The following is a 25,473-nucleotide window of genomic DNA, read 5'->3' on the forward strand; positions in this document are numbered from 1 at the left end:
TAAAATAATCCCAAAAAATGTAAAGGTGACACGTGGACTTTTACTCAGATGCTCCTACGCGCAACTCACATCCCTGAAGGTCCTAGTAACTGAATACGACTGCCCACTACCCACTGCTCACCTGCCCTTGGTAAGGAATTAAAGATAAGGATTAATTACCCAAATCCTATCTTTAATACATTTCCATTTGAAGATTAACTGCAATCAAGTAAGTAATCCTAATTTAAATAAATAAGGGATAATTATACCATTATCTCAAGATATTGTTTCCTATTTAATATCTTGGGAATATTTAGAGAATATCTCTCCATTAAACACTATGGTCGGCCCTATCCCTATAAATATCCCATATTCTACCAAATTTTCAGAGCTTTTGCAACCCTAAAAAAGCCCTAAACACTTTACTCTCTTAGAGAAATTAACTTAGGCATCGAACATCTGTTGACCTAACCCCCCCCCCCCCCCAAACCGCATGAGGCTTTAGTCTTTAATTAAAGATGTTAATTGTTTTGCAGGTGCATTTTCATCAAGACTGAAGATGGCGAAAATTTGCATCAACAACCACTACTAGCACATTTGCTAATTCAATATCTCATTATATATATTAATAACTCTAGATAAACATACACATTTTTTATTATATATTATTCGAGATACACATTGAATTATGTATTTAGATTTGATTGTACTTTAAATTAACCAAAAACAAAGAAGAAAATTCACAAATTATAGAAAAACATATTTCATCATTTTAGAATTTCTTATTAACCTTAAATTGTGTCATCTACGTCCACTGTTAGAGTTCATTTTTCGGTTATGACAGCCTCAAATTTTTTTATTCAACTTTTTCTCAATTATTATGATACAACGGTCCATTACACGAGTGAAAGGAATCAATTGGTTTTTTGTAATACGTTTTTTCTAAAACAAATATTTTTCTCTCCTTTATATTCTCACGAGGCCAAAAAGAAAAGAAAAAATAGGTATTATATTACAAATACAAACAAATTAGGTTTTCCAAAAGGATCAGGCAAATCATTTTCACCTCCAATAAGACCGAAAGAAGAGTTACCAGGTGAACATTTGTCCATATATCTCGAGCAACGTGGGCCCCTCTGATTTGATTCTCCTCACTCACCAACTTTATCAGAATCATAATTTCCTCTGAAACTGCAAAATAGCAAAATAATTATTATTTTCCCGTTTTTATGATATTTAATTTTATTTTTAATAATTTAAGATTTTTTATAAGTTCACAGGCCCGGGAGACTGTACTATAAAAAAAGCACACCCACCCCCTCCCGTTTACGTCTCTCTGTATACCATCATTCACCGAGAGGATAGAGAGAGAGAGGGGAGAGAGAAAGTCTTCGTTTCCAAGTCTCTGTGTTTCTCTGGAACTATGTCGCTGCTCACAGATCTCATCAACCTTGATCTCTCAGACTCTACTAAGAAGATCATCGCAGAGTACATATGGTCAGCCCCTCATCCTCTTACTCTTCTAATCCTCTGGTTTTCCAGACCTGGAACATGGTATACGTATCTGTGCGTATTTGTACGTATTTTGATGCGTACGCAAATGGGTTTTCTTGTTTTGGTGAATAGGTTAATGGGTTGGCTTTGCTTTTGTGTTTTGATCTTGTGATCGACCGCTTGGGGCTAGTCAAATGCTTATAAAAGTATTTGTCTTTCCTTTTTTTTCTGTGTTCTTTAATTTTGTGCTGTTGTCCATTTCCATTAATGGATTCTTTGGAATCCGATGGGGTTCGTTTACTTTGCTTTTTGTTTTAAATTTCTTGCTTTCTACTTGGGATAAATTGACCGACTGTTAATTCATATATATGTATATGTATGTGTATATATACATGTACAATCCCTTAAAAGTAATTCCAAAAAAATGGGGATTAGTTGTGTTTTAACGAGCCGAACCGTTATTTTGTTGTCTTAAGATTCATGGATCAGGTATATCTTTTCTGTCGGTGTCACTGTCCTTCTATTTTGGTGATGGATCTTTGCTTGATGATTGGTATTTTCGTTTCTGTTAATCACAACTTAATCATGTTACTAGTTGGGATTTATCTACTTTGATTACTTTGCTTAATACTTTTTAATGATATTTTTAAATCTAATTCCAATGTTATAACTCCGATCTACTGGAACAGGATTGGTGGATCTGGAATGGATATCAGAAGCAAAGCAAGGGTAATTAATTTTCTCCTTCTGTTTGATCTTGTTATCTTGGTACTCGTTTGGGAAGTACTTTTAAAATGACCGAAAGCATAGTGAAAGTATCTTTGTAACCAATCTTTAGTAAAAACGCAATTGAGCACCAGGCACTTCCAAGTACTTTTGGAACCCAAACTGTTTTCTCTAAAGCGCTTGGAGTTATTTTGCTCTTTCGGTTATTTTAAAAGCAGTCTCAAACTGAGTCTTTGATTGGTTAATTGTTATCTTGATTTGTTAATAATTAATTTGTTGAAATAATAATAATAATAATAATATTTGTTTTTGTGTGAATAAAGACTCTGCCAGGACCAGTGAGTGATCCTTCAAAGCTTCCCAAGTGGAATTATGATGGTTCCAGCACAGGTCAAGCTCCTGGAGAAGATAGTGAAGTTATCCTATAGTAAGCTCTTTTTATAATTCTCTTACCATTTTCCTCTTTATAGTTTTATGTTTTATTGTTTCATCGCGGTTATTGGTTTTAATGTCTTCTTTTTAATGAAATGAAACAGCCCTCAAGCCATTTTCAAGGACCCATTCAGGAGAGGCAACAACATTTTGGTGAGTTGTCGATGATCTCGTATCTTAGTCTTTTCCCCTTTCATTTCTGTTGAGATATGGCATGCTGTGAGCTATTAATTATTGCGTTGCCTTCAAAATTAACAGTGTTTCTCAATGATGTTCGACTTAGGTGATATGCGATACCTACACGCCCAGTGGAGAACCAATTCCAACCAACAAGAGGGCTGCTGCTGCAAAGATTTTCAGCCATCCTGATGTTGTTGCTGAAGTACCCTGGTATGGAATTGAACAGGAGTACACCTTGTTGCAGAAAGATGTCAAATGGCCCCTTGGGTGGCCCGTTGGTGGCTATCCAGGCCCTCAGGTTATTGAACGAGCTATATTTTCTAAGGATTTAGATTCATTCTGTCATATTTTATGCTCATATGAATTTACATAATGCTTACATGTTGCTCGACTTTGTCATCGTTAACTTCTAAGGATTCTCCGGACGTATATACTTATGTGATGGTAGTTCTACTTTGTTTACACAAACATAACTGGACTATGTTGTTTATTGCTTAACAGGGCCCATACTATTGTGCTGCTGGCGCAGACAAGGCCTTCGGGCGAGACATTGTTGACTCGCACTACAAGGCCTGTCTCTATGCAGGCATTAACATTAGTGGAATAAACGGTGAAGTGATGCCTGGCCAGGTAAAAGAATTAGACATATATTTTCTTGACCTTTCTTCTATGTCCTTTTTCTTCTTCCCCCCAAATGTTAAAAAGTATTTCGGAATATAATCATATAATGCAGTGGGAGTTTCAAGTTGGCCCTTCTGTCGGCATATCAGCTGGAGATGAACTGTGGGCAGCTCGTTATATTCTGGAGGTAACTTAGCATGCTTGTTGTATAATAAATTGCTGGTATTACTCTACGGTGTTGGTCAATGAAGTTTTGTTTCAATGCTAACAGAGGATCACTGAGATTGCTGGGGTGGTTCTGTCTTTTGATCCCAAGCCAATCCAGGGTGATTGGAACGGGGCTGGTGCTCACACAAACTACAGGTATAATGCCACTTATTAGTTGTTAAGGATTTGTGTCTGTTGATCAAACTATGTCACGGTTAGCATTGTTTTCCTATTTGATGACGTTTGTAATGTGCTATGGTTTCAGCACCAAGTCCATGAGAGAAGATGGAGGCTATGAAATTATCAAGAAGGCAATTGACAAGTTGGGACTCAGGCACAAGGAGCACATTGCTGCATATGGAGAAGGCAATGAACGCCGTTTGACAGGAAGGCATGAAACTGCCGATATCAACACATTTAAATGGGGTGTTGCCAACCGCGGTGCTTCTATCCGTGTTGGTAGAGACACAGAACAAGCTGGCAAGGGCTATTTCGAGGACAGGAGGCCTGCGTCGAACATGGATCCATATATTGTCACTTCTATGATTGCAGAAACCACCATTCTGTTGAAGCCATGAACACACACCGCTACACCTACACCCGTGCAGTTCCAAGTCTTGTGACAACGTCGCTGTCTTTCATTAAGGCTGGAAATGTGTTTTACCAGGTCCGTTTAAAAGATCCTTGTGTGTCCTTAGCTACAAACTAGAATTAGCATTGTCCTTTAAATTGTATTGCGTTGCTATTTTCCCTATTAAAAGTGCCAAGATGTGGTTACTTGCTCGAATGCCTCATCATTCTGCCCATTGTGTTGAATAAGTGTCATTTATGAACAATATTTTTCAAAGGGTTGGTTGGTTTTAATGACATTTACTTGTAATTCTTGACAAATGCAAGCCTCATCTTTTATTCTGTTCTTGTATTATTAAGTATTCAACTATGCGGCTTGGCAGAAAGGTGTTGAGCCTTTGCATGAAGACATGAGTTCAAATTCCGTCGATGACTAATTTAACATCTAATTTAGCAAAATCATTTATCGTTTGACCGGAAAAAAAAAAAAAAAAAACTATGTGACTAGGTGCCCTATTAGCAATAGATGACCTTGGAAATACAAGTTAGGGTATTTTGGAAAAGGGAAATGATAACTGCACTTTCCTATTTAATCTCGTCTCTTTTTCCTCCTACACGATTCTATTTAATCTTGTATGCTATTTCCATCGCGAAATTAATAATGTTTCAAGAATGTTTAGTTAGTATCATTTGACATGTCTCACTAGAATTTTGGATTAGCTATTTGACACAAACACAAAGATAAAGTCACAAATATTATTCACTCTCACAAATTGCCAACCCTAAATGTCAATCTTGTACGTTAAATGGAAACTCCATACACTTTTTCCAAACTTCTTACAAACTAAAGCGGTGATGGAACTTTACACTTACATTCATTTATTTTCTCAAAACTTAAAAGAACACAATTTCTTCTTTGCCCTGGAAGTTTATAGATCTGAACAGTTTATCTCTAGGTCAAGAATCACCACAACAAATTAGAAATCGTTTAACCACTTAATTACTATTTATCATAGTCATTTCATTTTTATTGGTCATTCTATCTACACAGTTTTGATGATAAAAAGTTTCGATTTAGGGGGCCTGATATTCATACCCACACGTTTGACTTTACTCGAGGTATATAACCCAAAATCTTTTGTAGATTGTTTCACACATGCTCAAAAACTTGTGACAACAGTTTATAGCTCAACTATCTTAGTATCTCCTAGCTGTGAGAGTATACGATTGACGAGCTTTCGGCTCGGATTCGGTCTCCAACAGCAGCTAGTTAATCATTTGTTTTTTGGGCCAAATCCGAACAGAAAGGTCATCAATCGAAATTTATATCAAAGACATCAAAACCGATTAACAGAAATTTGAAAAGATCATACACTTTCGAATCGTCATCTTCTTAATCTCTTTCTTTTAATGACAAATCCTTACAATTTTCGGATGCCCGTTATCTTTGTATTTTATTGACAACAGAGAAAAATAAAATGATCATATACACAATAACGTGCATTGAAGAATACAGTTGTGGTATAGCTGTAGACAGTTACACAGCCAACGACCAGACCCATCAAAACTTAATATGTTCCAACTGATCACAAGGCCTCCGTAGCCGAAAGTTCGCCGCGCGCCTTAACCACCGGTCCACCGGTACGTACATATACACCCTTTTCCAGCCGCCGACGATGAACCACGAAAGCTTGTGTGTTTACAACATCTTCACTTCTGCCACATATCGCCGCATGCCTATGCCAAAACCCTCCTCTAACGTTCTTGTTCTTTTTCTTCCTCCCGTTCGTGTTACCATCCACGAGCGGCACACATTCTTGTTGACGAATGTCTTCGGGGACGTGTAGCTTCAGTGGTAAAGAGCATTTATCTCTGTATTCGAGGTCAGAGTCCGAACCTCTCCCGCCCTCTTTCATGTTCTTTATACCAAGAACGTCTCCAACTAGAAAATCCTTACGAAGTTTGCCTCTGTCACCACTAAATTCAATAAGTTGATCCAATTTCCGGGATATACTTTCAATTTCATATGTATCAAGAAGCGGGTTACTAGATGCAGCAACACTTTCTTTACTGCTAATATTGGCTATATTTTTCATAGCTTCTAGCTTGTACCTGGACGGTTTATAAGGAGCGTGACAAGTCCTTGTTAAATCGAATTCCTGCATGATCGACTTGCCGTCGGAACCCGAACCGTGCTCGAACCATGCCCATGCAGCTGCCTTTACTACTGCCGATTTATCAACGTCGTTGAAGCTTCCCCTCGGCTTTCTTCTCTGTATGATGAATTTATAATACTGAGTTCTTATAACTTTATGGAGTTGATTACAATAGTTGGGGAAAATAAGGATGTTCAAATAAATTAATAGCATAGAAAATTAATGGGGGTTTTGGAATTTGCGGGAAAATGAAGTTCCACGTTGCGAAGAAAGCAAATTTGGTTTTTGTTGTTAACTTTTTGTATACTTGTCTCCATCATTTATCCCCCTAAAATAAATGGTATCAGATTTCTCGTGGAAGAACAACTTATATGGGACAGTACACCGCCACGTGATGTCTGGTCTAATAAAACATGAACATGAGGATAAAAAATATAAACGTGTTTTTATTTCATTGGTACAGGACGTCACTATCATATATTATCCTCTCATGGGAGTGTTTGCATCTTTGATTGCAATTTGGTCTTGCAGCATTGTCAGAATTGAATAAGAACATTCAATGGAAATGGGCATTTGGGTCCACTGGAAAGTTTAACAATGGAACATAGTGAAATTAAAAGAGACTTAAGCAACAGAGCTTATGCAATCCGAAACTATTGCAAGTCTAAAGGCCCTAATTGTTCAATCCGAAACTATTTGTCAATTTAATTGTCACACTGCAATTTCAATGCTTCATATAACAAAATGTTCGTTAATTTCTTTGAAGTTAGTTAAATGCCTCAAACATTTTTGAGTTGGCTAATATTTTGTAAAAATGATCTATGAACTACAACTTAAAAAATAGACAATTCAACCACCTTCCAACCTCGACATGTACAAAGTCGAGGACTTTAGTACTCTCGAATCGCCCTTATTGCCATGAAAACTGACGACAATACTGAGAATCCACCATGATTTGGGAAGCAATGCTTTTTCTCGCACCCCAACATTTCTGAGAATCCACCGTGATTTACTGCTGCTAATCACAAGGGTGCCTGGACAATAACACCTGAAGTTGAGCTTCCAACTTCGAAAACATTCTCGTTTTGGGTTGCTCATAGGAGATTAACTTAAGTATCTTCCCATTCAAAGCTGGCGCAATTTCGCCGCTGTAAGTTATGTGAGCAGTATAAATCTGCTCGGGGGGTCGCGGGGGGGGGGGGGGGGGGGGAGGTGGGGGGGGGGGGGGTGACGACAAGTTTGAGAGTAGAGGTAATTCTAGCCAAAGATTTGTGTCTACGATCGAAAAGAATGACATAAATCAAGGATGTCCAAAATGTCTGTTGTACTGTTGTAATCAAAAGTTACAGTCTGTTGATGTAATTATCATAACAAATGTTGGCGGGTCAGTTTGTGGAAGTGATCCGTCAACGTTTGCTATGAGCGTTTTTTGAAAGCAATGTCCTAAATCAGATTCATTAGTAGATACAAACAATGACAAGAATAATTATTTATTTTTACCTGTAATGCTTCTGCAACAACAATCGACCATCAGCAGCCGCCTTAGATTTTACGTTTCCTAGATGGGGAGAGTTCAAGTTCAAGACGCTTGATTTCATCTCTCAGATCTTGCAAATTGACTCTTGCAGATTGCTGTGACGTTTGGGTACCGCTACCACCATTTAAGCTTATAAGATGCTTCAAACATTTAAGATACTCTGCCTTTACTTCAGGTAACTCAGCAATTGACTTCTCGGTTACAAACTACAAATAGACAAGGAGAAACAAATCTGCAAACACAACTATAAGAAGGCACAACGAACATCCAAAAATTGAAGGCTCAGATGTTAATTGTGAAACAATATCACACTGGTCTTCTATTGAACATGTAAACAGATTGAGCACAATTTTCAAAAGGTGAACCGCATAAAGTTTTCCAAGGACTTCCCCAAGTATATTCGATAAGTAGTTAACCTATTATTTGAGAATCTTAGGGCTTGTTTGGTATCTTATTTGAAATTTTTTATAATTTCTCAAAACATTTCATAAGAATTTTTCATGAAAACAATTTTCTTTAGGACTCAAAAATTTGTTTGGTATGCGATTTAAAAATTTTAAATCTTCCAACTCAAACTAGACAAATAGATCCAAAAATATGGGGTCGAGAGAGAAAGAGGAGAGAGGAGGAAAGAAAGTAAGAGACGATTGGAGGAAAGAGAAAGAAGTGAGAGGATCAGAGGAGATAGAGAAGAAGAGGAGTGAGAGAAAGAACCGAGAGAATAAAGAGAGCGGATTGGAAGAGGAACGAAAAAGGTTAAAAAAAAAAAAAAAGAGAAGGGGGAGAGAGAAAGAAGAAAAGAGAGATATATTTGGAGTGAGGGGATGAGGGAGAGAAAAGAAAGGAGTTAGTTTTAAGTTTAAAAACTCTAAAAACTCATTTTTTGTGTTTTTAGAGAATAGACTATATTTTTTAGTTAGTCTTGAGTTCAGTTTTTGAAAATAGTCCTACCAAACAAGTTTTTAAAGCCTAAAACTTGAAAATTGTTTTTGAGTTTAAAATGTTGGATTCAAGTAGAGTACCAAACAGGCTCTTAGATTTTCTTGTTTTACTAAGGGCCTGTTTCGGAGTGTGGTAATCACTTTTAATGATTTTATGGAGAAGAACATAGGAGGTGTGTCTCCACAAAAGTGAGTCTGGCCCTCCCAAAATCGCCCTAAATATACCTAGCTAAGAATAAAATGAAGTATGAACACTGTCCCTTAAAGGTAACTCCTGAAAAGTTAAATAATTGGACTGATTTATATAGTACTAAGCTCAGAGACAATGTCTGCCTGTAGGTAGTGAACCGGAACAAGAATATCGAATACTTTAGCAATATTTTCACGTAATGTAAGCTATGGACATTTCTTCGGGCCCTACGACAACGTAAGCAACACAGCTTATACAGTATACAAGTTAGCAGATGCAAAGTCTGCCGAAAAATCAATTACCTTCATTGCTCTTCAATATCTAATCCCTATCCTAATGACAAATCCTTACAATTTTCGGATGCCCGTTGTCTTTGTATTTTATTGACTAGAGAGTAAAATAAAATGATCATATACACAATAACGTGCATTGAAGAATACAGTTGTGGTATAGCCGTAGACAGTTACACAGCCAACGACCTGACCCATCAAAACTTAATATATTCCAACTGATCACAAGGCCTCCTTGGCCGAAAGTTCGCCGCGCGCCTTAACCACCGGTCCACCGGTACGCACATATACACCCTTTTCCGGCCGCCGATGACGAACCACGAAAGCTTGTGTGTTTACAACATCTTCACTTCTGCCACATATCGCCGCATGCCTATGCCAAAACCCTCCTCTAACGTTCTTGTTCTTTTTCTTCCTCCCGTTCGTGTTACCATCCACGAGCGGCACACATTCTTGTTGACGAACGTCTTCGGGGACGTGTAGTTTCAGTGGTAAAGAGCGTTTATCTCTGTATTCGAGGTCAGAGTCCGAACCTCTCCCGCCCTCTTTCATGTTCTTTATACCAAGAACGTCTCCAACTAGAAAACCCTTATGAAGTTTGCCTCTGTCCCCACTAAATTCAATAAGTTGATCCAATTTCCGAGATATACTTTCAATTTCATATGTATCAAGAAGCGGGTTACTAGATGCAGTAACACTTTCTTTACCGCTAATATTGGCTATATTTTTCATAGCTTCTAGCTTGTACCTGGACGGTTTATAAGGAGCGTGACAAGTCCTTGTTAAATCGAATTCCGGCATGATCGACTTGCCGTCGGAACCCGAACAGTGCTCGAACCATGCCCATGCAGCTGCCTTTACTACTGCCGATTCATCAATGTCGTTGAAGCTTCCCCTCGGCTTTCTTCTCTGCATGATGAATTTTTAATACTGAGTTCTTGTAACTTTATGGAGTTGATTACAATAGTTGGGGAAAATAAGGATGTTCAAATATATTAATGGCATAGAAAACTAATGTGGGTTTTGGAATTTGTGGGAAAATGAAGTTCCACGCTGCAAAGAAAGCAAATTTGGTTTTTGTTTTAACTTTTTGGAAACTTGTCTCCATCATTTATCCCTCTAAAATAAATGGTATCAGATTTCTCGTGGATAAATGATAGAGACAAGTTTATAAAAACTTATATGGGACAGTACACCGCCACGTGATGTCTTATCTAATAAAACATGAACATGAGGATAAAAAATTATATTCGTGTTTTTATTTCATTGGTATAGGACGTCAGTGTCATATATTATCCTCTCGTGGGAGTGTTTGCATCTTTGGATGCAATTCGGCCTTGCAGCACTAGCATTGTCAGAATTGAATAAGAACATTCAATGGAAATGGGGATTTGGGTCCACTGGAAAGTTTAACAATGGCCTAAACGTTCAACATAGTTAAATTAAAAGAGACTTAAACAACAGAGCTTATACAATCCGAAACTATTGCAAGTCTAAAGGCCCTAATTGCTATCTGAAACTATTTGCCAATTTAATTGTCACAATGAAATTTCAATGTTTCTTAGAATATAATGTTCGTTAATTTCTTCGAAATTAATTAGATGCCTCAAACATTTCTGATTTGGCTAATATTTTACAAAAATGATCTATGAACTGCAACTTAAAAAATAGACGGTTTAACAACCTTCCGACCTCAGACATGTACAAAGTCGAGGACTTTAGTACTCTCGAATCGCCCCTATTGCTATGAAAACTGACGACAATACTGAGAATCCACCATGATTTGGGAAGCAATGCTTTTTCTCGCACCCCACCATTTCTGAGAATCCACCGTGATTTAGTGCTGCTAATTACAAGGGTGCCTGGACAATTACACCTGAAGTTGAGCTTCCAACTTCGAAAACATTATCGTTTTGGGTTACTCATAGGAGATTAACTTAAGTGTCTTCCCATTCAAAGCTGGCGCAATTTCACCGCTGTAAGTTATGTGAGCAGTATAAATCTGCTCGGGGGGTCGGGGGGTGACGACAAGTTTGAGAGTAGAGGTAATTCTAGCCAAAGATTTGTGTCGATGATCGAAAAGAATGACATAAATCAAGGATGTCCAAAATGTCTGTTATACTGTTGTAATCAAAAGTTACAATCTGTTGATGTAATTATCATAACAAATGTTGGCGGGTCAATTTGGGGAAGTGACCCGCCAACGTTTGCCATGAGCGTTTTTTGAAGCAATGTCCTAAATCAGATTCATTGGTAGATAGAAGAAATGACAAGAATAAATATTTATTTTTACCTGTAACTGCTTCTGCAACAACAATCGACGATTGACAGCTGCCTTAGATTTTACGTTTCCTAGACGGGGAGAGTTCAAGTTCAAGACGCTTGATTTCATCTCCCAGATCTTGCAAATTGACTCTTGTAGATTGCTGTGACGTTTTGGTACTGCTACCACCATTTAAGCTTATAAGATGCTTCAAACATTTTAGATACTCTGCCTTTACTTCGGGTAACTCAGCAATTGACTTCTCAGTTACAAACTACAAATAGACAAGGAGAAACAAAAATTGAAGGCTCAGATGTTAATTGTGAAACAATATCACACTGGTCTTCTATTGAACACGTAAACAGATTGAGCACAATTTTCAAAAGGTGAACCGCATAAAGTTTACCAAGGACTTCCCCAAGTATATTCGATAAGTAGTTACCCTATTACTTGAGTGTCTTAGATTTTCTTGTTTTACCAAGGGCCTGTTTCGGAGTGTGGTAATCACTTTTAATGATTTTATGGAGAAGCACATAGGAGGTGTGTCTCCACAAAAGTGATTCTGGCCCTCCCAAAATCGCCCTAAATATACCAACCTAAGAATAAAATGAAGTTTGAACACTGTCCCTTAAAGGTAACTCCTGAAAAGTTAAATAATTGGACTGATTTATATAGTACTAAGCTCAGAGACAATGTCTGCCTGTAGGTAGTGAACCGGAACAAGAATATCAAATACTTAAGCAATATTTTCACATAATGTAAGCTATGGACATTTCTTCGGGCCCTACGACAACGTAAGCAACACAGCTTATACAGTATACAAGTTAGCAGATGCAAAGTCTGCCGAAAAATCAATTAGCTTCATTGCTCTCCAATATTTAATCAAAATCAAAAACATACAAAAAGAATTACTCCTAAGTGCATTTGCAACCATTTATTTAAAATAACCACCTAGAAGGGGGAGAAAACCATAAAAATGAACGAGAGCAATTAAGTTGTGAACACAAAAAGGTACCTCTTTGTAAGCAGAGATGCATCTAAATAGTGCATCCTCAGCTTCGACGTTAGGTGAACACTCATCCCGCTACAGTTTACAAGAATAGTATTAGGTCAGCCAGTTTGAATTGACAGTATACGAGAAATCACACTTTTCTTTATAGTAGTAGGTCAACCAGAAAAATTACTAAACCTTTGATTCCTGTAATTCTTGCTTAGCGATCGCCACAAGGCTAAGAGCGTCAAATGCTTGCAACTGTAAGTACATACATCCATCAAACCCAAAGTGGAAAATGTGTATATGAGCAATGCATGTGCCTTAACTTTAAAGTACAGAACTAGATATTTGCAGTCACAAATCCCCGCATAAAACTAAGAAGACCCACATGTGAGAAGAGAGAGACAGGAAGAGAATTATACAGCAGAGAGGTAAATATTTGTTGCAAAGAAGAAAACTGACCATTATGACCAACGGCACACGACAACTCCTTCCAATATCACTTTTCATCTTTCGATTCTTCTTGATTGATTTATCCAAAGAACACCGTGCTATCCTATTACAGAAAAAAGAAAGTTATAAAAATTTACACAGATGAAGTCTAATCCCAATCCTAACCATTCATGATACATTCTTAGCTTTTTTTTTTTTTTTTTTTGGTTGTTGTAAAGAAAGCTGATTTCTCATAAATAATAACTAGTTTATGATACATTCTTAGTTTTTGGTTACAATAAAGGGAATTACACCTTGGACCAATCCTAATCCTAACCCATTACGGCACCCTCCCTCACCACTTGGGCTAACCCCAGGGGCTTTCTATCATATGTTATTAACTGAATCAAAAAGTGAAACGCACAACATACGAAGTATAGAAGTTATCAGTACCAATCAATGTCTCCATACATCTCACAAGGAAACATTCTATCTCCTTGGCCAAAGCCATAACCATAGACATACCTAATATGAGTTCTTCTTTCTTTCACATTGAGAAAGTCTCATTTATTCTATATTTTCTTTCACGATGATCCCATTGATTGACATGGTTAGTTGCCTAGGGTGTAGAACCACAATTTAAAGCTTAGGTTTTAGGTTTTCACTCTTTGATTGGTCATTCACTTAGATCTTGGGCTATTGAAAACCTAAAATTGTAGCTCTAAAGGGGCCGTTTTGTACCCCAAATAATCAACCATGTCAATCAATGTGAACAAAATTTAATAAAATTTCTCCAAACACCCATCCTTTAAAAAAAGGGGATCTATCCTATTCAAATTGACATCTTCCCAAGCATATTATGAATAGAGCCCAATGTGACAGGATCTAGCAAAAAATGTTGCAACAGTTCAATTTTAGTTACAACCACACATGTCGTCAAATCTTCGAAGCATAACAAAATAAATTGACTCAACCATTATGTATATCAACTTTTGCAAAAATCACTACTGGATAAATAGTACTAAATACCCTGTAATTTAACGAAGAGGATGTGAAAATCACATAATCAAAAAAACCAAAATAAACAAGTTAGTCCTTTAAGGTAATAAATAGGTTGATGAAATTGTAATTCATCAACGCATCATCACTTTCATTTGTATAGTTAGGAATTCTTTTGCGTAAAATTTATGACAAAATGAAATAAACCTTATGGACTCATTTAAATTATCTCTGGCCTTGTCAAGCTCAGCAATTGCTTTAGAAGTGTCCATCGGCTTTAGTTGGTTGGAATTGAGCATTGCCACTCTAGCAATGTGAAGCATATTTGCACCAATCTGGCCATTGACATAAAAAGAAAAAAAAGAAAAAAAATCAGGCCTAATCCAAAGTGCATGCTAACTTTTCCTTTAAGTGAATTATTGCAGCCATACGATTCTTTTTCACTTGGAATTCAAATTCCATACAACTTCCTATTCAAATATTGTTAATTTGTTTCCACGAGCATAAGTAATTCTTATTTCTTCTTCATTTAGGCAGCGTCTTTTTGTATTGCACAAGATTAGTGATGCCAAGAAATGCTACTTTCATTTACATCAAATCCAATATCGAATAGGTATTAGTTGATGAAGAGGACGAAACACTGTATATTATGTTGATCAGTTGGTAAGCTTTCAGCTGATAAAATGTCGGGTTTGTGGGGAAAGAAGATGAACGATTGGGAAGATGAATTTGTGTTGAGAAAATATTAGGGTTTGTGGGGTGTAGATAGAAATATTATTTTAAGTTTCCATAATATATCCTCTTTTGTCTTTCACACAATTAATTATTTAAAGTTAATTGTTGCACATGTCTATGTTGTACATTATTGATTTTTGCCAATATATTTCTTGTTATAATGAAATAAGACGAAGTATAAGTGAATGCTCTCAAGAATCAGAACCAATCAAAACAGCATTTCCATGTATTCATAATGAAATAAGACGAAGTGCAGTGAATGCATAACTTATTGCCATGTATTCATAATGAAATATGACGACGTGGAGTGAATGCTATCCAAAATCATAAGCAATCAGAATATATGTCACATTCTTGGGGATATTTATATGAGCTGAATGTGCAAAAGAAAACCTGGATATGATCATCAGGAAGTAAGGTTTTCCGAGCATCAAGACATCTGCAAGGAAAGTAGCAAAACAAAATTCTCGTAAGTGATGGAATATCACATCATCTGATCTTCAATTACAATGCCCTTACCTTTCAAGAAGCTCTTCAGCATCCTTTAAGATCCCAGCGGATTGTAGGATCAGTGCGAGCCCCTCAGCTGTTATAACTGTTTCCATTGAATTCCATCCCTGCATCACCAGACAGTAACAAATGTTTGTAAATAGAATTTCTCTTCTCCACATAGCCAAACATGAAGGTCTACCGAAAACAAGTCAGGAGAAAGCAATTCATTTACGCACGCACCAAACTTCTATAAGAAACTTTATGAACTAAACTAACTTTAGCATATAGTATGAAAAGATACAGATAAAAACAGTTAAATGTCAAACCTTTGTTAATTCCATTATATGTAGAATCTTTCTTTGTACGTTCTCAGCCTCTGCAAAACGATTGGATTTCGTATACATCTAGAGAGAGAAGCAAGAAATTAATTAGACTTAAGGGAAAGATGAAGACGTCCAATAACCAAAATGTATCCGAGTGGTACACAAGGGCTGCTGTAAGTTTTTTTAGGCTATCCAACAGTTCTAGAATATAATATATAAAGAGGGTCTGGTTCTTATATCCAAGAATTTCCAATAAAGTATGTGGATGGACGAACTGGTTATAAAACAAATTTAGAGTCAAGGCCCAAAGCAGCAAGCTTTGATGAGGGGTGCAATTTAAGGTTTATGTTGGGCATTAGTTGAAGAGGAGGGTTCTGTAACATAAGGGGTGTAAATGTTAAGCCCTTACACATAAACTTCGTCAACTTTCTAAGAGAGTTAAGACTTCCTCTCACAATTCAAATTGTCATTTGGTATGTATACCCAATCATCATATATAATTATGTCTTGTGAAATAAGAGTCACAGTGGAAACCTGGAAGAAGAGACAACCTGAGCAAGAGATCGCATTCTCTTGACACACACCATTGACTCCCCTAGGCCACCATCCTATATAGTCAAATAACAAATGAGTGTTACAATAGTAAATGTCAAAGTCAAACAGTGAAAAAAAAACTGTACAAGCTGTTGACCTCAAGTATTCTGATTGAATCCTGAATAAGGGCCTCAGAATCCTTTTCTTTTCCTTGGAGGTGTAGCACCTGCAGTCAAACAGAAATCTAGTTAAATAATTTACTGCAAGGGAATATTTGGAAACATTTTTCTGTACATCTCCAATGAAAAAATGCCCATTCACAAATTGGAAACATTTATGCGGCTTCACTATGTAATTCATAACGGAGTTCTTACTTCTAACATATGACGCAAATTAGAAAAAATGGGGTTTCATACTTCTAAAATATAAAATGAGAATACAGATTTTAGGTTTACCCTAATTTGACTCTCAATTTATCATGTCTCTGACTCTCTCTACTCTCTTTCTTCTATCATTTTCCGTCTCTTTCTACCTGTTCTTTGCTTCACTCAATTCTCTTTAATCTGTTTATACAAGAGGACATCTTAATTTGAGTTTATTTTTTATTCAGACACAAAAAAGAACCAAGAATGTAGAACAAATCAATATATTATCATACAGGGATTTAAAAATCTACCGTTCCAAGATGATACATAGTATCTGCATAATCTGAATGGTTAAGACCCAAAACGCGGCCCTTAATCTGAACAAGGTGATCATAATGTTGGAGTTAGCAGCATAAATAGTTACATTACTACATGCACAAGTAAAAGCAGCTGGGTGTAATACCTTCAAAGCACGCTGTCCAAATGTATTGTCAATCAGGGAGCAAGGTGAAAAAAAAAAAAAAAAAAAAAAAAGGTCAGCAAATGTTAAAGGACAAGTTCACTAAATTAACATTATCCATGCCTTGCTTAAAAGAGGATGCTAATGGTATACCGGAAGGAGATGCAGGGGATTTAATAGAGAAACATTTACTTAATGAACTTTATAAAAATAAAAATAGAGACTCAAAATATCATAAAAAACAAACTTAAAATAAAAGGATAGCAAAGACCACATAGGCACTGTTGTTGAACCTATAGTCATAACAACAAAACATGGACTAAAAATAAAACTTCCCACCTCATAGCAAGTGCGAGCTTCTTCAAGCTTCCGTTGGGCAATATAGAACTGGCCAAGGTTGTGAAAGGCAACCCCAACTCTGTGGACAGGAATCTTGCATGAGTAATTAGTGACTCAACACAGAGATCATGATTGTATATTCATTTTTGTTTTGGTTTTGTATTTTCATTTGAGGACATAAAAGGAAAAATGAAAGCATAGTGATAAAAGGGATGATATAATCATATAAGTGAGAGCGGGTGAAGAAAATATATATGGGATGTAAAATTTCTCTTTCTTCCTCTCATTTCTTTCCCTCATTTCTTTCTGTATACTTATTTAAAAATGAGAGGGTAAGAGTTGAAAACCAGAAACAAAAATATAACTAAATACTAAATAGGCTACTAGTTATTTGGCTAATAAAACAAGAAACCTCTGTTTTTCAAAGTTTACTTAATGTTGACAAATTTGCATAATTAAGAAGCAATTAAAAAGAAAGAGAAAACAAACTATATGCTACACACTCAAGCATGAAAGATGCTTATGTCAGTTCCAAATTCCACAAAACTATGCAATATAGCACCCTACAATACACATACGTTACTCTTTTTCTCCTTTCTGAAAATCAATAAGTTTATTGAATGGTGCATTGTATTAAGGCTTCTCTAATATGCAGAAAATATACACGAGAAACCAGAAAATCTAATAAACAGAAAAACAGACCCTTAAAAAAAATGAAGAGAACAATTCATTGAGACCACCCAATGATAAGGAACAAAGCAGCCAATTCGGACATCAGCTTCCAACCTGAGCTTTCGTTATCATTTTTTGGTGGGAAGTTTTTCTGTCTTTGAAAATCCTTGTTTTTCCAAATACAACAGAGGCATAAGGGAAATGGTCTTCCAATTTCCCAATTTCAGTGTTTGCTAGAACAATCACTTGTGAACAAAGTATATCTAAGACTGCCTTACACAAAAATTAATTGTCCCAAGTGATTGAAAGGTGTACCATAGATCCTTGCAACTAAACAGTGGAGGAATAGATGTTCCACTGATTTCTCACTGCATTTACACACACAAGACCAATATGCAATGGAAGTCCCTCATTCCCACTCAAAGCACCAAAAATCCCATTAAAGAAGACATAATCACAAATGAAAATAATTAAACACAACCATCATATGCTACTAAGCTAAAGAAATGTAACTTATTATTCCTTATTCCATTCAAATTAAGTTTTACATGTTAATGACGAGAGAAAGCCCGCCGGAGAAAAAAGTCTTTCCCTCCCCGTCCCGGTCATATTCCAAATATGTAAGCATTTGCTACTATAGTCTGCATAATAACCATAATATACCTTATATCTTCAGGACCAAATGATTCCTCCAGTATGCTGATAGCTTCCAAGTACAAAGGCTCTGCTTTATTATATGCCTTATTAACCCTATAGAGCTCTGCCTGAAACAATAACAATAGAAAACTGCAATTACTCATTAAAGAATCCCAAAGAGAAAACTATAACACTATGCAATACGTCCATGAAAGATGCAACCATCTTACTCCACAGTTTCTTTGAAGGTAGAAGTGACAACCAAAATTTAAATTACTCTACGAATTAACAATTCAGCTTTTAGGTGACCTTAAAAAAAATAGACTACTGAAGGGTAGTGCACATACTAGATTGTTGCATGCAGATGCAACATGTGGCTCCCTTTCCCCAAAGCCTTCTTTCGCTTCTTGTAAAGCTGAGAGGAAAAGCTTTTCAGCTTCCTCCAACTTTCCCTAGCAAATGGAAACAGAACAATAAAATAAAATTGGTAAGACCAAAGAACTATTGAATAAATAAAACATAGCAAACAAACGAAGGCACATAGCATATAATCCTTGCCTGAAGGAAAAAATCCCTCCCTTTATCAGTAAAAATTCTCCACTTAGAAGTATGTATATTTGATATCACAGAACCGTCCTCAATCTTGCGCAATCCCACAGCTTCAGCGCCTTCCGTGCCATTATCAGGATCAACTGATTCATCTTTTGCTAAGACAGTATTGGAATGTATCCCAAGAAAAATAGCTGCAAAGATATAAGATTAGTTATAGATAACATATGTTACATGGTATGCCTTTCTAAACAAACCCTTAATTATACCGAGATATTTCACCACATGACCTTAGATTTCTTGCAAATATTATCTGACTGACTGACTGACAGTATATCAAGTAGCTAAGGGTATAATCGCAGATGTCCTGAAACAAAAAGGACCCTTACTTTAAGCCCTTAGAAATCAAATTTCCCGACATGATCCAACACATATCAGATTCGTATAAAACAGCTAGTACCCCAGGATAATGTGACTGACAATGTACAAACAAACCAACTCAATAACACATCAATGCCTATTGGTTGTGGCCATCTACACGATATTACGTTTACCAAAAACCAAATCCAGAGAAAATTTGGATTATAGATCAGATAAATAATTATTTTGTTAATCAGATTACGAGCAGGCTAAAGCCAGATAAAGCATCAAAATGGACGTGATAATCTTGGATAAAATAAGTCCTCCGGAAAAGAAAACTAGAAACCATTTTCCATGAAAAATCCACTCTTTTTAACTTGGTTGATAAAAGAGGATTTCTTCTGGCGGATTTTGCAAAATAACAATGCATATAGACTCATCCCAACTCCAAAATCGCTCACCTCAGCGAGTTCGAATCTCCCTCCCCATAGTTTAGTTTAGATTAAATTAGAATATCACTCGAATAAAAAACCCACTCGAAGATCATAACATATCGCATTGATCATTCATCCATTAAAATCCAGATTAAATGGGATGCAAGAGATCATATACCTGCATTGCCGGATACAAAAAGCCACAGACGAGGGTCCCTGTGGCTGTAATTCATCCTCCAACTACAATCCTTAGAACCGTGATCAAATTTGGCACGGCCTGCAAAAACAACAACAAAAATTCACTTTCTTTAATTACAAATCAATCCATTTTCTATGGCGATTAACATCATAAGATGGAAAATTGGCTTACTGGCGAGTGGAATAGCAGTGGCTGCTCCGCCACAAGTTGAAGAGAAAGTTTGAGAGGCCAAACGGAAACGGCGCTTGATCATGTTAGCTGCTGCTTGTCGCAGAGACATCTTCTTCTTCCTCAATGGGGCTCTTCTGTGGGTTTTACAGTAAAACTTTTACTTGTGCTGCTCTTAATTCTTAAAACCTTTGTTTTTTATTTTTTTGCAAATTCCTGTCCTTCATTTTTTTGCTAATTATGTTCACACCCTCTGATTTTGTGATGATTTTCAAAACTAACCACAAAGTTTAATTTCCTCATGTTACATTGGAGACGGGTTTTGAGCGTTTTCCAGCTGAATGGCTCTCTTCAAAATCCCAAGAAGCTATCAGCTTCTATCTTCTCCGCACACCTACAACTGCCGCTACTGCTTACGCTTCTCCTCCGCCACCACCACCGCAGCCGCAACCAATTGGTACTCGCTCCCGCCAAATCCTCACAATGAAGACCCGAAGCTCTCAGCTATCTCCCACGCCATCAAAAACCACTCTCAGTCTCTCGACTACTCCTCCTCTCTCAGAAAGCTCCTCCCTTCCCTCACAGCCCGTGACGTTATCAATCTCATCAACCTCAACCCCCACTCTCTCTCCCCTCTCTCTCTCCTCTCCTTCTTCGAGTGGCTCTCTTCTCACCCCACGTTTCGCCACACCGTCCAATCCTACTGCACCATGGCCCACTTCCTTTGCGCTCACCAAATGTACCCCCAAGCCCTCTCCCTCCTACGACTCGTCGTTTCTCGCAGGGGAAAGGATTCTGCATCTTCCGTCTTCGCTTCGATTCTCGAAACTAGAGGTACCCATCGGTCCAATTATGTGTTTGATGCTTTGATGAATGCGTATTTGGATTCCGGGTTTGTTTCCGATGCATTTCAGTGCTTTAGATTGCTTAGGAAGCATAATTTCCGAATCCCATTTCATGTTTGTGGCTGTTTGCTTGATAAAATGTTGAAGTTGAACTCGCCTGTGGTGGCCTGGGAGTATTTTTTGGAGATTTTGGACGCTGGGTTTCCACCGAAAGTGTACGCTTTCAATGTTTTGATGCACAAAATGTGTAAGGAAGGAAAAATTGAACAGGTCCAGATGGTGTTTGATGAAATTGGGAAGCGGGGTTTGCGCCCGAGTGTGGTTAGTTTCAATACTCTGATTAATGGGTATTGCAAATCCGGGAATCTGGAGGAGGGTTTTAGGTTGAAGAGAGGTATGGAGGAGAGCAGAACGTGGCCTGATGTATATACTTACAGTGTTTTGATCAATGGGTTGTGTAAGGAGTGTAGGCTGGATGACGCAAACTTGTTGTTTGATGAAATGTGTGAGAGGGGGTTGGTTCCGAATTTTGTCACATTTACGACTTTGATTGACGGGCAGTGTAAGAATGGCAGGATTGATTTGGCAATGGAAATTTATCAGAAAATGTTGGGGAGAGGTATCAAACCAGATGTGATTTCGTATAATACACTCATAAATGGCCTTTGCAAGGTTGGTGATTTGAAGGAAGCTAGGAAGCTTGTTGAGGAGATGAATATGACTGGGGTGAAGCCTGACACGGTCACTTATACTACACTTATTGATGGATGCTGCAAAGAAGGAGATTTACATTCGGCGCTAGAGATAAGGCAGGGAATGATTATACAAGGGATTAAGCTTGACAATGTAGCTTTCACAGCCCTTATTTCGGGATTGGGTAGAGAGGGAAGAACCCTTGACGCTGAAAAAATGTTGAGGGAGATGTTAGATTCTGGCATGAAACCTGATGATGCCACGTATACAATGGTCATTGATGGGTTTTGCAAGAAGGGCAATGTTAAAATGGGTTTTAAGTTGCTCAAGGAGATGCAGAGTGATGACTATGTGCCGAGTGTTGTAACCTATAACGCTCTTATGAATGGACTATGCAAGCTAGGGCAGATGAAAAATGCTAGTATGCTCTTACATGCTATGATTAATTTGGGGGTGGCTCCAGATGACATTACATACAACATTCTATTGGAAGGGCACTGCAAGCATGGAAACCCAGAGGACTTTGAAAAGCTACGGAGTGAGAAAGGGCTTGCTCTTGATTATGCTTCATATACTTCGCTAGTTAGCGAATTCAGTAAGTTTTCAAAGGATCGTCGAAAGAGATGATTGGAGCAAGTTGCTGGAAGGAGATGTTTTGGCATTTTACGGACAGACCAAATATGCCAAAGAAGGAAAAGATTATCGGTATTTCATCCATACAAGGAATCAAATCTCTTCTTGACCTACTTTTATCCCATGTTACTATAGCATAGCTAATGCTCATGGCCTTCATATTGCATATGCCTGTTTTGGTTTCTCTTTGATGGAAAAATAGCAATACGTCTAGTACACTGTACTCCACAATGACTCTTGAGATTCAGCTTCATTCTGTGATAACTTCATGCATGAAACAATCATGCTTATGCACCATAGTGCGGGTTCGATCTCATTTCCTCTTTGAGTTCTTCCTAACAACTAACTATTTAGTTCACTAAAAACGCTATTGTCCTACTAAGAAAATATCAAATATTAAAAATAAATATTTTTTAACTTCAAAGAAACAAATTAATTCAATTTAGTAGCGTGCATGCCATGCACCCACACCCCATGGAATTGTGTCTTTAGCCCATTTTAACCAAATCAAGACCCGGCCTGTATTCAAACTCGTATCATTTTACAAAGTCTCGGTCCAAAACCCTAGGATCCGGATTCAGTTGGCGCGCCACGACGAACCCGACCCTATCTCCATTTCTAGCCACCAATCGACAGAGCGTTTCTTGCGTTGGATTCCTCTCTTCCTCTTGTTGATTTCTGCGGTGTTACATTGTCCAGAAACCGATCCATTTCAGCGAATCGAATCCCCAAAGTCCGTCATTTTCCGGCGATTTCAGCGACGGCGCAGGTAAGAAATTCGTTTTCATCATCTTTCGTTGGTTTTTTTTTTATGAATCGGGTTTGGACACCCAATTTTGATATGCGTTCATGTCAGATTACACTTGGTACAATTTTGATTGTTTGGTTTTGTTTTCAACTGTGCATTAAACCCCATAACCCTAAATATCGGATTATTTCATGTGAACCTAAATTCAATATTTGAATGAAATCTGGTGTGAGTGTGTGTCAGTGACTAAGATGGGAGCAGAAAATGTGGGGAATCGTCGTCCACATTCGGAGGATTCGGGTATCGTTTTGACTGGAACAGCAAATGCAAAGGAAGGTAATGGCGGTCTTGTTGACATTGGCGAGAGCAAAGATGCCTACCTTGCTCGAGTTGCACTTGCTGGTCTTCAAACAAATCGAGGTAATGTGCTTTCATTTTCAATTCTCAATTCGCAATTCGCTTTGTTGTTGATTTGAATGCTTAACTTGATGTAGTCCAAGACTGCGAATTTCATTGACCAAGTAGGAAGTAGGAGGTAACTGATAGGAAATTTGGTTTATCTTTGGCGCAGGTAACGTAAAATGTGTTATCCAACGTGACGGAAAGGTTCATATACAAGGAGTCATGAACGGTGTTGAGCTTTTGAAAAACTCATCAACTGTGTACCATATGAGAGCCCAGCAACTATCCTCGCCTGGACCATTTACCCTTTCTTTCAGGCTCCCTGGACCTGTTGACCCCCGTCTGTTTTCTCCTCATTTCCAGCATGATGGAATCCTTGAGATCGTTGTTCTCAAATCCAGCAAATTAAGCAAAAAGTGAAAAATCAAGGCACATCCAAAGCCGGGCTGATTGAGTTGGGTGATGATGATGGAGACAGGAGTGACGCACACTAGGTCCGATGGTGATTTAGTCTTTCGTTTCCTATGTAAGTAACTCAATAGTTAAGGGAAGTTGATGGATTAACGTTTTGAGAATGTTTTCCGGCAAAAGGATTGTCTTAATGTGAAGCCCCTGGAGTGATTCTATTGTTATTCTTGTTTTAATTTTAATTTTTTTTTGCTTTCGCTTGCGCTAACCTGCCTATACCCTTCTCGTCCTTATGTCCTTAACCAAATGTTGAAGTTCAGTGCCTTCATTTGAAGATGACCAAGGTTCTGCATTGTGGCATTTGTAAGACTCCAGGGGCAATTCAGTCGTGTCACCAAGAGGGCTCATACAGTATGAGCCCTCTTGGTGATACGAGCGAATTGCCCTTCAGATGTCATTGCTAAACCGGTGGAACGACTCTAGTGGCTGCAGTGGATTGAAATTCAAGCAAAGACGAGGCAGTCTTTCATGCTGATGCCATTTGCCAAAGCTTTTCGGTACGTATATTAAACTTCTAGTTATAGTTTAGCATCCACATCTCAAAAGGAGGAAAATGAAATCTACAGAAGCTGCTCTTTGAAATTATTTCGGAACATCCTCGTTGACAATAATTTTCCTCAAACTTGTAAATTAGTTTGGAACATCCTTTTACATCTGTTTCTCGCACACAAAAGTTTTACAAAAGCCTGGCTCTTTACATTACGAGAAGTCCATAACTCTCCAACATCAGATATCAACATAAATGAGCAGTGACACAACCAATTTACTTGTAAAATAGTACTAGTAAGCAAATTTACATGAGTAAAAATTCCTAAGCTCCCAAATACATAACATTTCTTAGCTTCTGTGTGATCATATACTTAACAAATTCAGCAGCTACATGCATTTAGGTAAACAAAGTGAAAAAAAAAAAAAAAAAAAAGAAAAACCCAATTTTGTAAGGGACATAGAGAGAAAAAAAAAGTGAAATTGGATGATGGGGAAACTTACAAATTAGCAAAGGAGCAGTGTTCAATTTTCAATTTTTTTTAACTGAAAAATAGCTACCAGGCAAAATATCAATTTTCAAAAAAGTAAAAAAAAAAAAAAAAAAAAAAAAAAAACTGAAAATAATATGATTATCAAATGACCCATTTTGAGTTAATATTTGGATTTTTAGTACTTGTGAACGGCTTTTTTTTTACAAGCAACGATAGATTGGTATTTCATTCATCATCTCAAACAGTACATGAGTGCCAATTAGGTACAATACTCCAGTGATCAAACAATAATCTAGAGGTGAATTTGCTCAAGCAAGGCAACAATAATAAAACCTCTAAACGGCTACCACATGTGCGAAAACTTTAAAGCTCAAATTCAATATAATTGTGATAGTATCACTGCTCCTTTGTTTTTGTCCTTGCAATC

The 25,473-nt window shown here is 37.4% G+C and overlaps 5 protein-coding genes across 5 annotated transcripts; 3 read left to right on the top strand and 2 right to left on the bottom strand.

Annotated features, from left to right (window-relative positions):
* Positions 1-1,303: 1,303 nt before the first annotated feature.
* On the top strand, positions 1,304-4,551 carry LOC137749297 (glutamine synthetase cytosolic isozyme). Its single transcript, XM_068489395.1, has 9 exons — positions 1,304-1,476; positions 2,163-2,202; positions 2,523-2,626; positions 2,736-2,784; positions 2,915-3,109; positions 3,313-3,441; positions 3,545-3,619; positions 3,704-3,795; positions 3,905-4,551. The coding sequence occupies exons 1-9, from the start codon at positions 1,403-1,405 to the stop codon at positions 4,215-4,217; spliced, it is 1,071 nt and encodes a 356-aa protein (XP_068345496.1). The 5' UTR covers positions 1,304-1,402; the 3' UTR covers positions 4,218-4,551.
* Positions 4,552-9,266: 4,715 nt separating this feature from the next.
* Positions 9,267-10,311, bottom strand: LOC137749299 (uncharacterized). The gene has a single exon (XM_068489397.1). The coding sequence runs from the start codon at positions 10,236-10,238 to the stop codon at positions 9,546-9,548; it is 693 nt and encodes a 230-aa protein (XP_068345498.1). The 5' UTR covers positions 10,239-10,311; the 3' UTR covers positions 9,267-9,545.
* A 436-nt stretch (positions 10,312-10,747) lies between these two features.
* On the bottom strand, positions 10,748-20,460 carry LOC137749300 (uncharacterized). The gene is made up of 19 exons (XM_068489398.1): positions 20,281-20,460; positions 20,089-20,187; positions 19,126-19,310; positions 18,915-19,019; positions 18,595-18,695; positions 17,260-17,338; positions 16,924-16,935; positions 16,772-16,837; positions 16,253-16,321; positions 16,113-16,169; positions 15,565-15,642; positions 15,266-15,363; positions 15,140-15,185; positions 14,219-14,346; positions 13,043-13,136; positions 12,776-12,838; positions 12,602-12,670; positions 11,617-11,860; positions 10,748-11,185 (listed from the first exon to the last, which is right to left on the bottom strand). Exons 1-18 carry the CDS (start codon positions 20,387-20,389, stop codon positions 11,660-11,662), a joined length of 1,659 nt encoding a protein of 552 aa, XP_068345499.1. The 5' UTR covers positions 20,390-20,460; the 3' UTR covers positions 10,748-11,185; positions 11,617-11,659.
* A 43-nt stretch (positions 20,461-20,503) lies between these two features.
* LOC137749298 (putative pentatricopeptide repeat-containing protein At1g09680) lies at positions 20,504-24,230 on the top strand. Its single transcript, XM_068489396.1, has 3 exons — positions 20,504-23,217; positions 23,440-23,616; positions 23,768-24,230. The coding sequence occupies exon 1, from the start codon at positions 20,619-20,621 to the stop codon at positions 22,440-22,442; it is 1,824 nt and encodes a 607-aa protein (XP_068345497.1). The 5' UTR covers positions 20,504-20,618; the 3' UTR covers positions 22,443-23,217; positions 23,440-23,616; positions 23,768-24,230.
* LOC137707691 (increased DNA methylation 3-like) lies at positions 23,448-24,018 on the top strand. Its single transcript, XM_068446597.1, has 2 exons — positions 23,448-23,616; positions 23,768-24,018. The coding sequence occupies exons 1-2, from the start codon at positions 23,448-23,450 to the stop codon at positions 24,016-24,018; spliced, it is 420 nt and encodes a 139-aa protein (XP_068302698.1).
* Positions 24,231-25,473: the final 1,243 nt, after the last annotated feature.

The sequence above is a fragment of the Pyrus communis genome, chromosome 11 (assembly GCF_963583255.1).
Source record: "Pyrus communis chromosome 11, drPyrComm1.1, whole genome shotgun sequence".
Lineage (NCBI taxonomy): Eukaryota > Viridiplantae > Streptophyta > Magnoliopsida > Rosales > Rosaceae > Pyrus > Pyrus communis.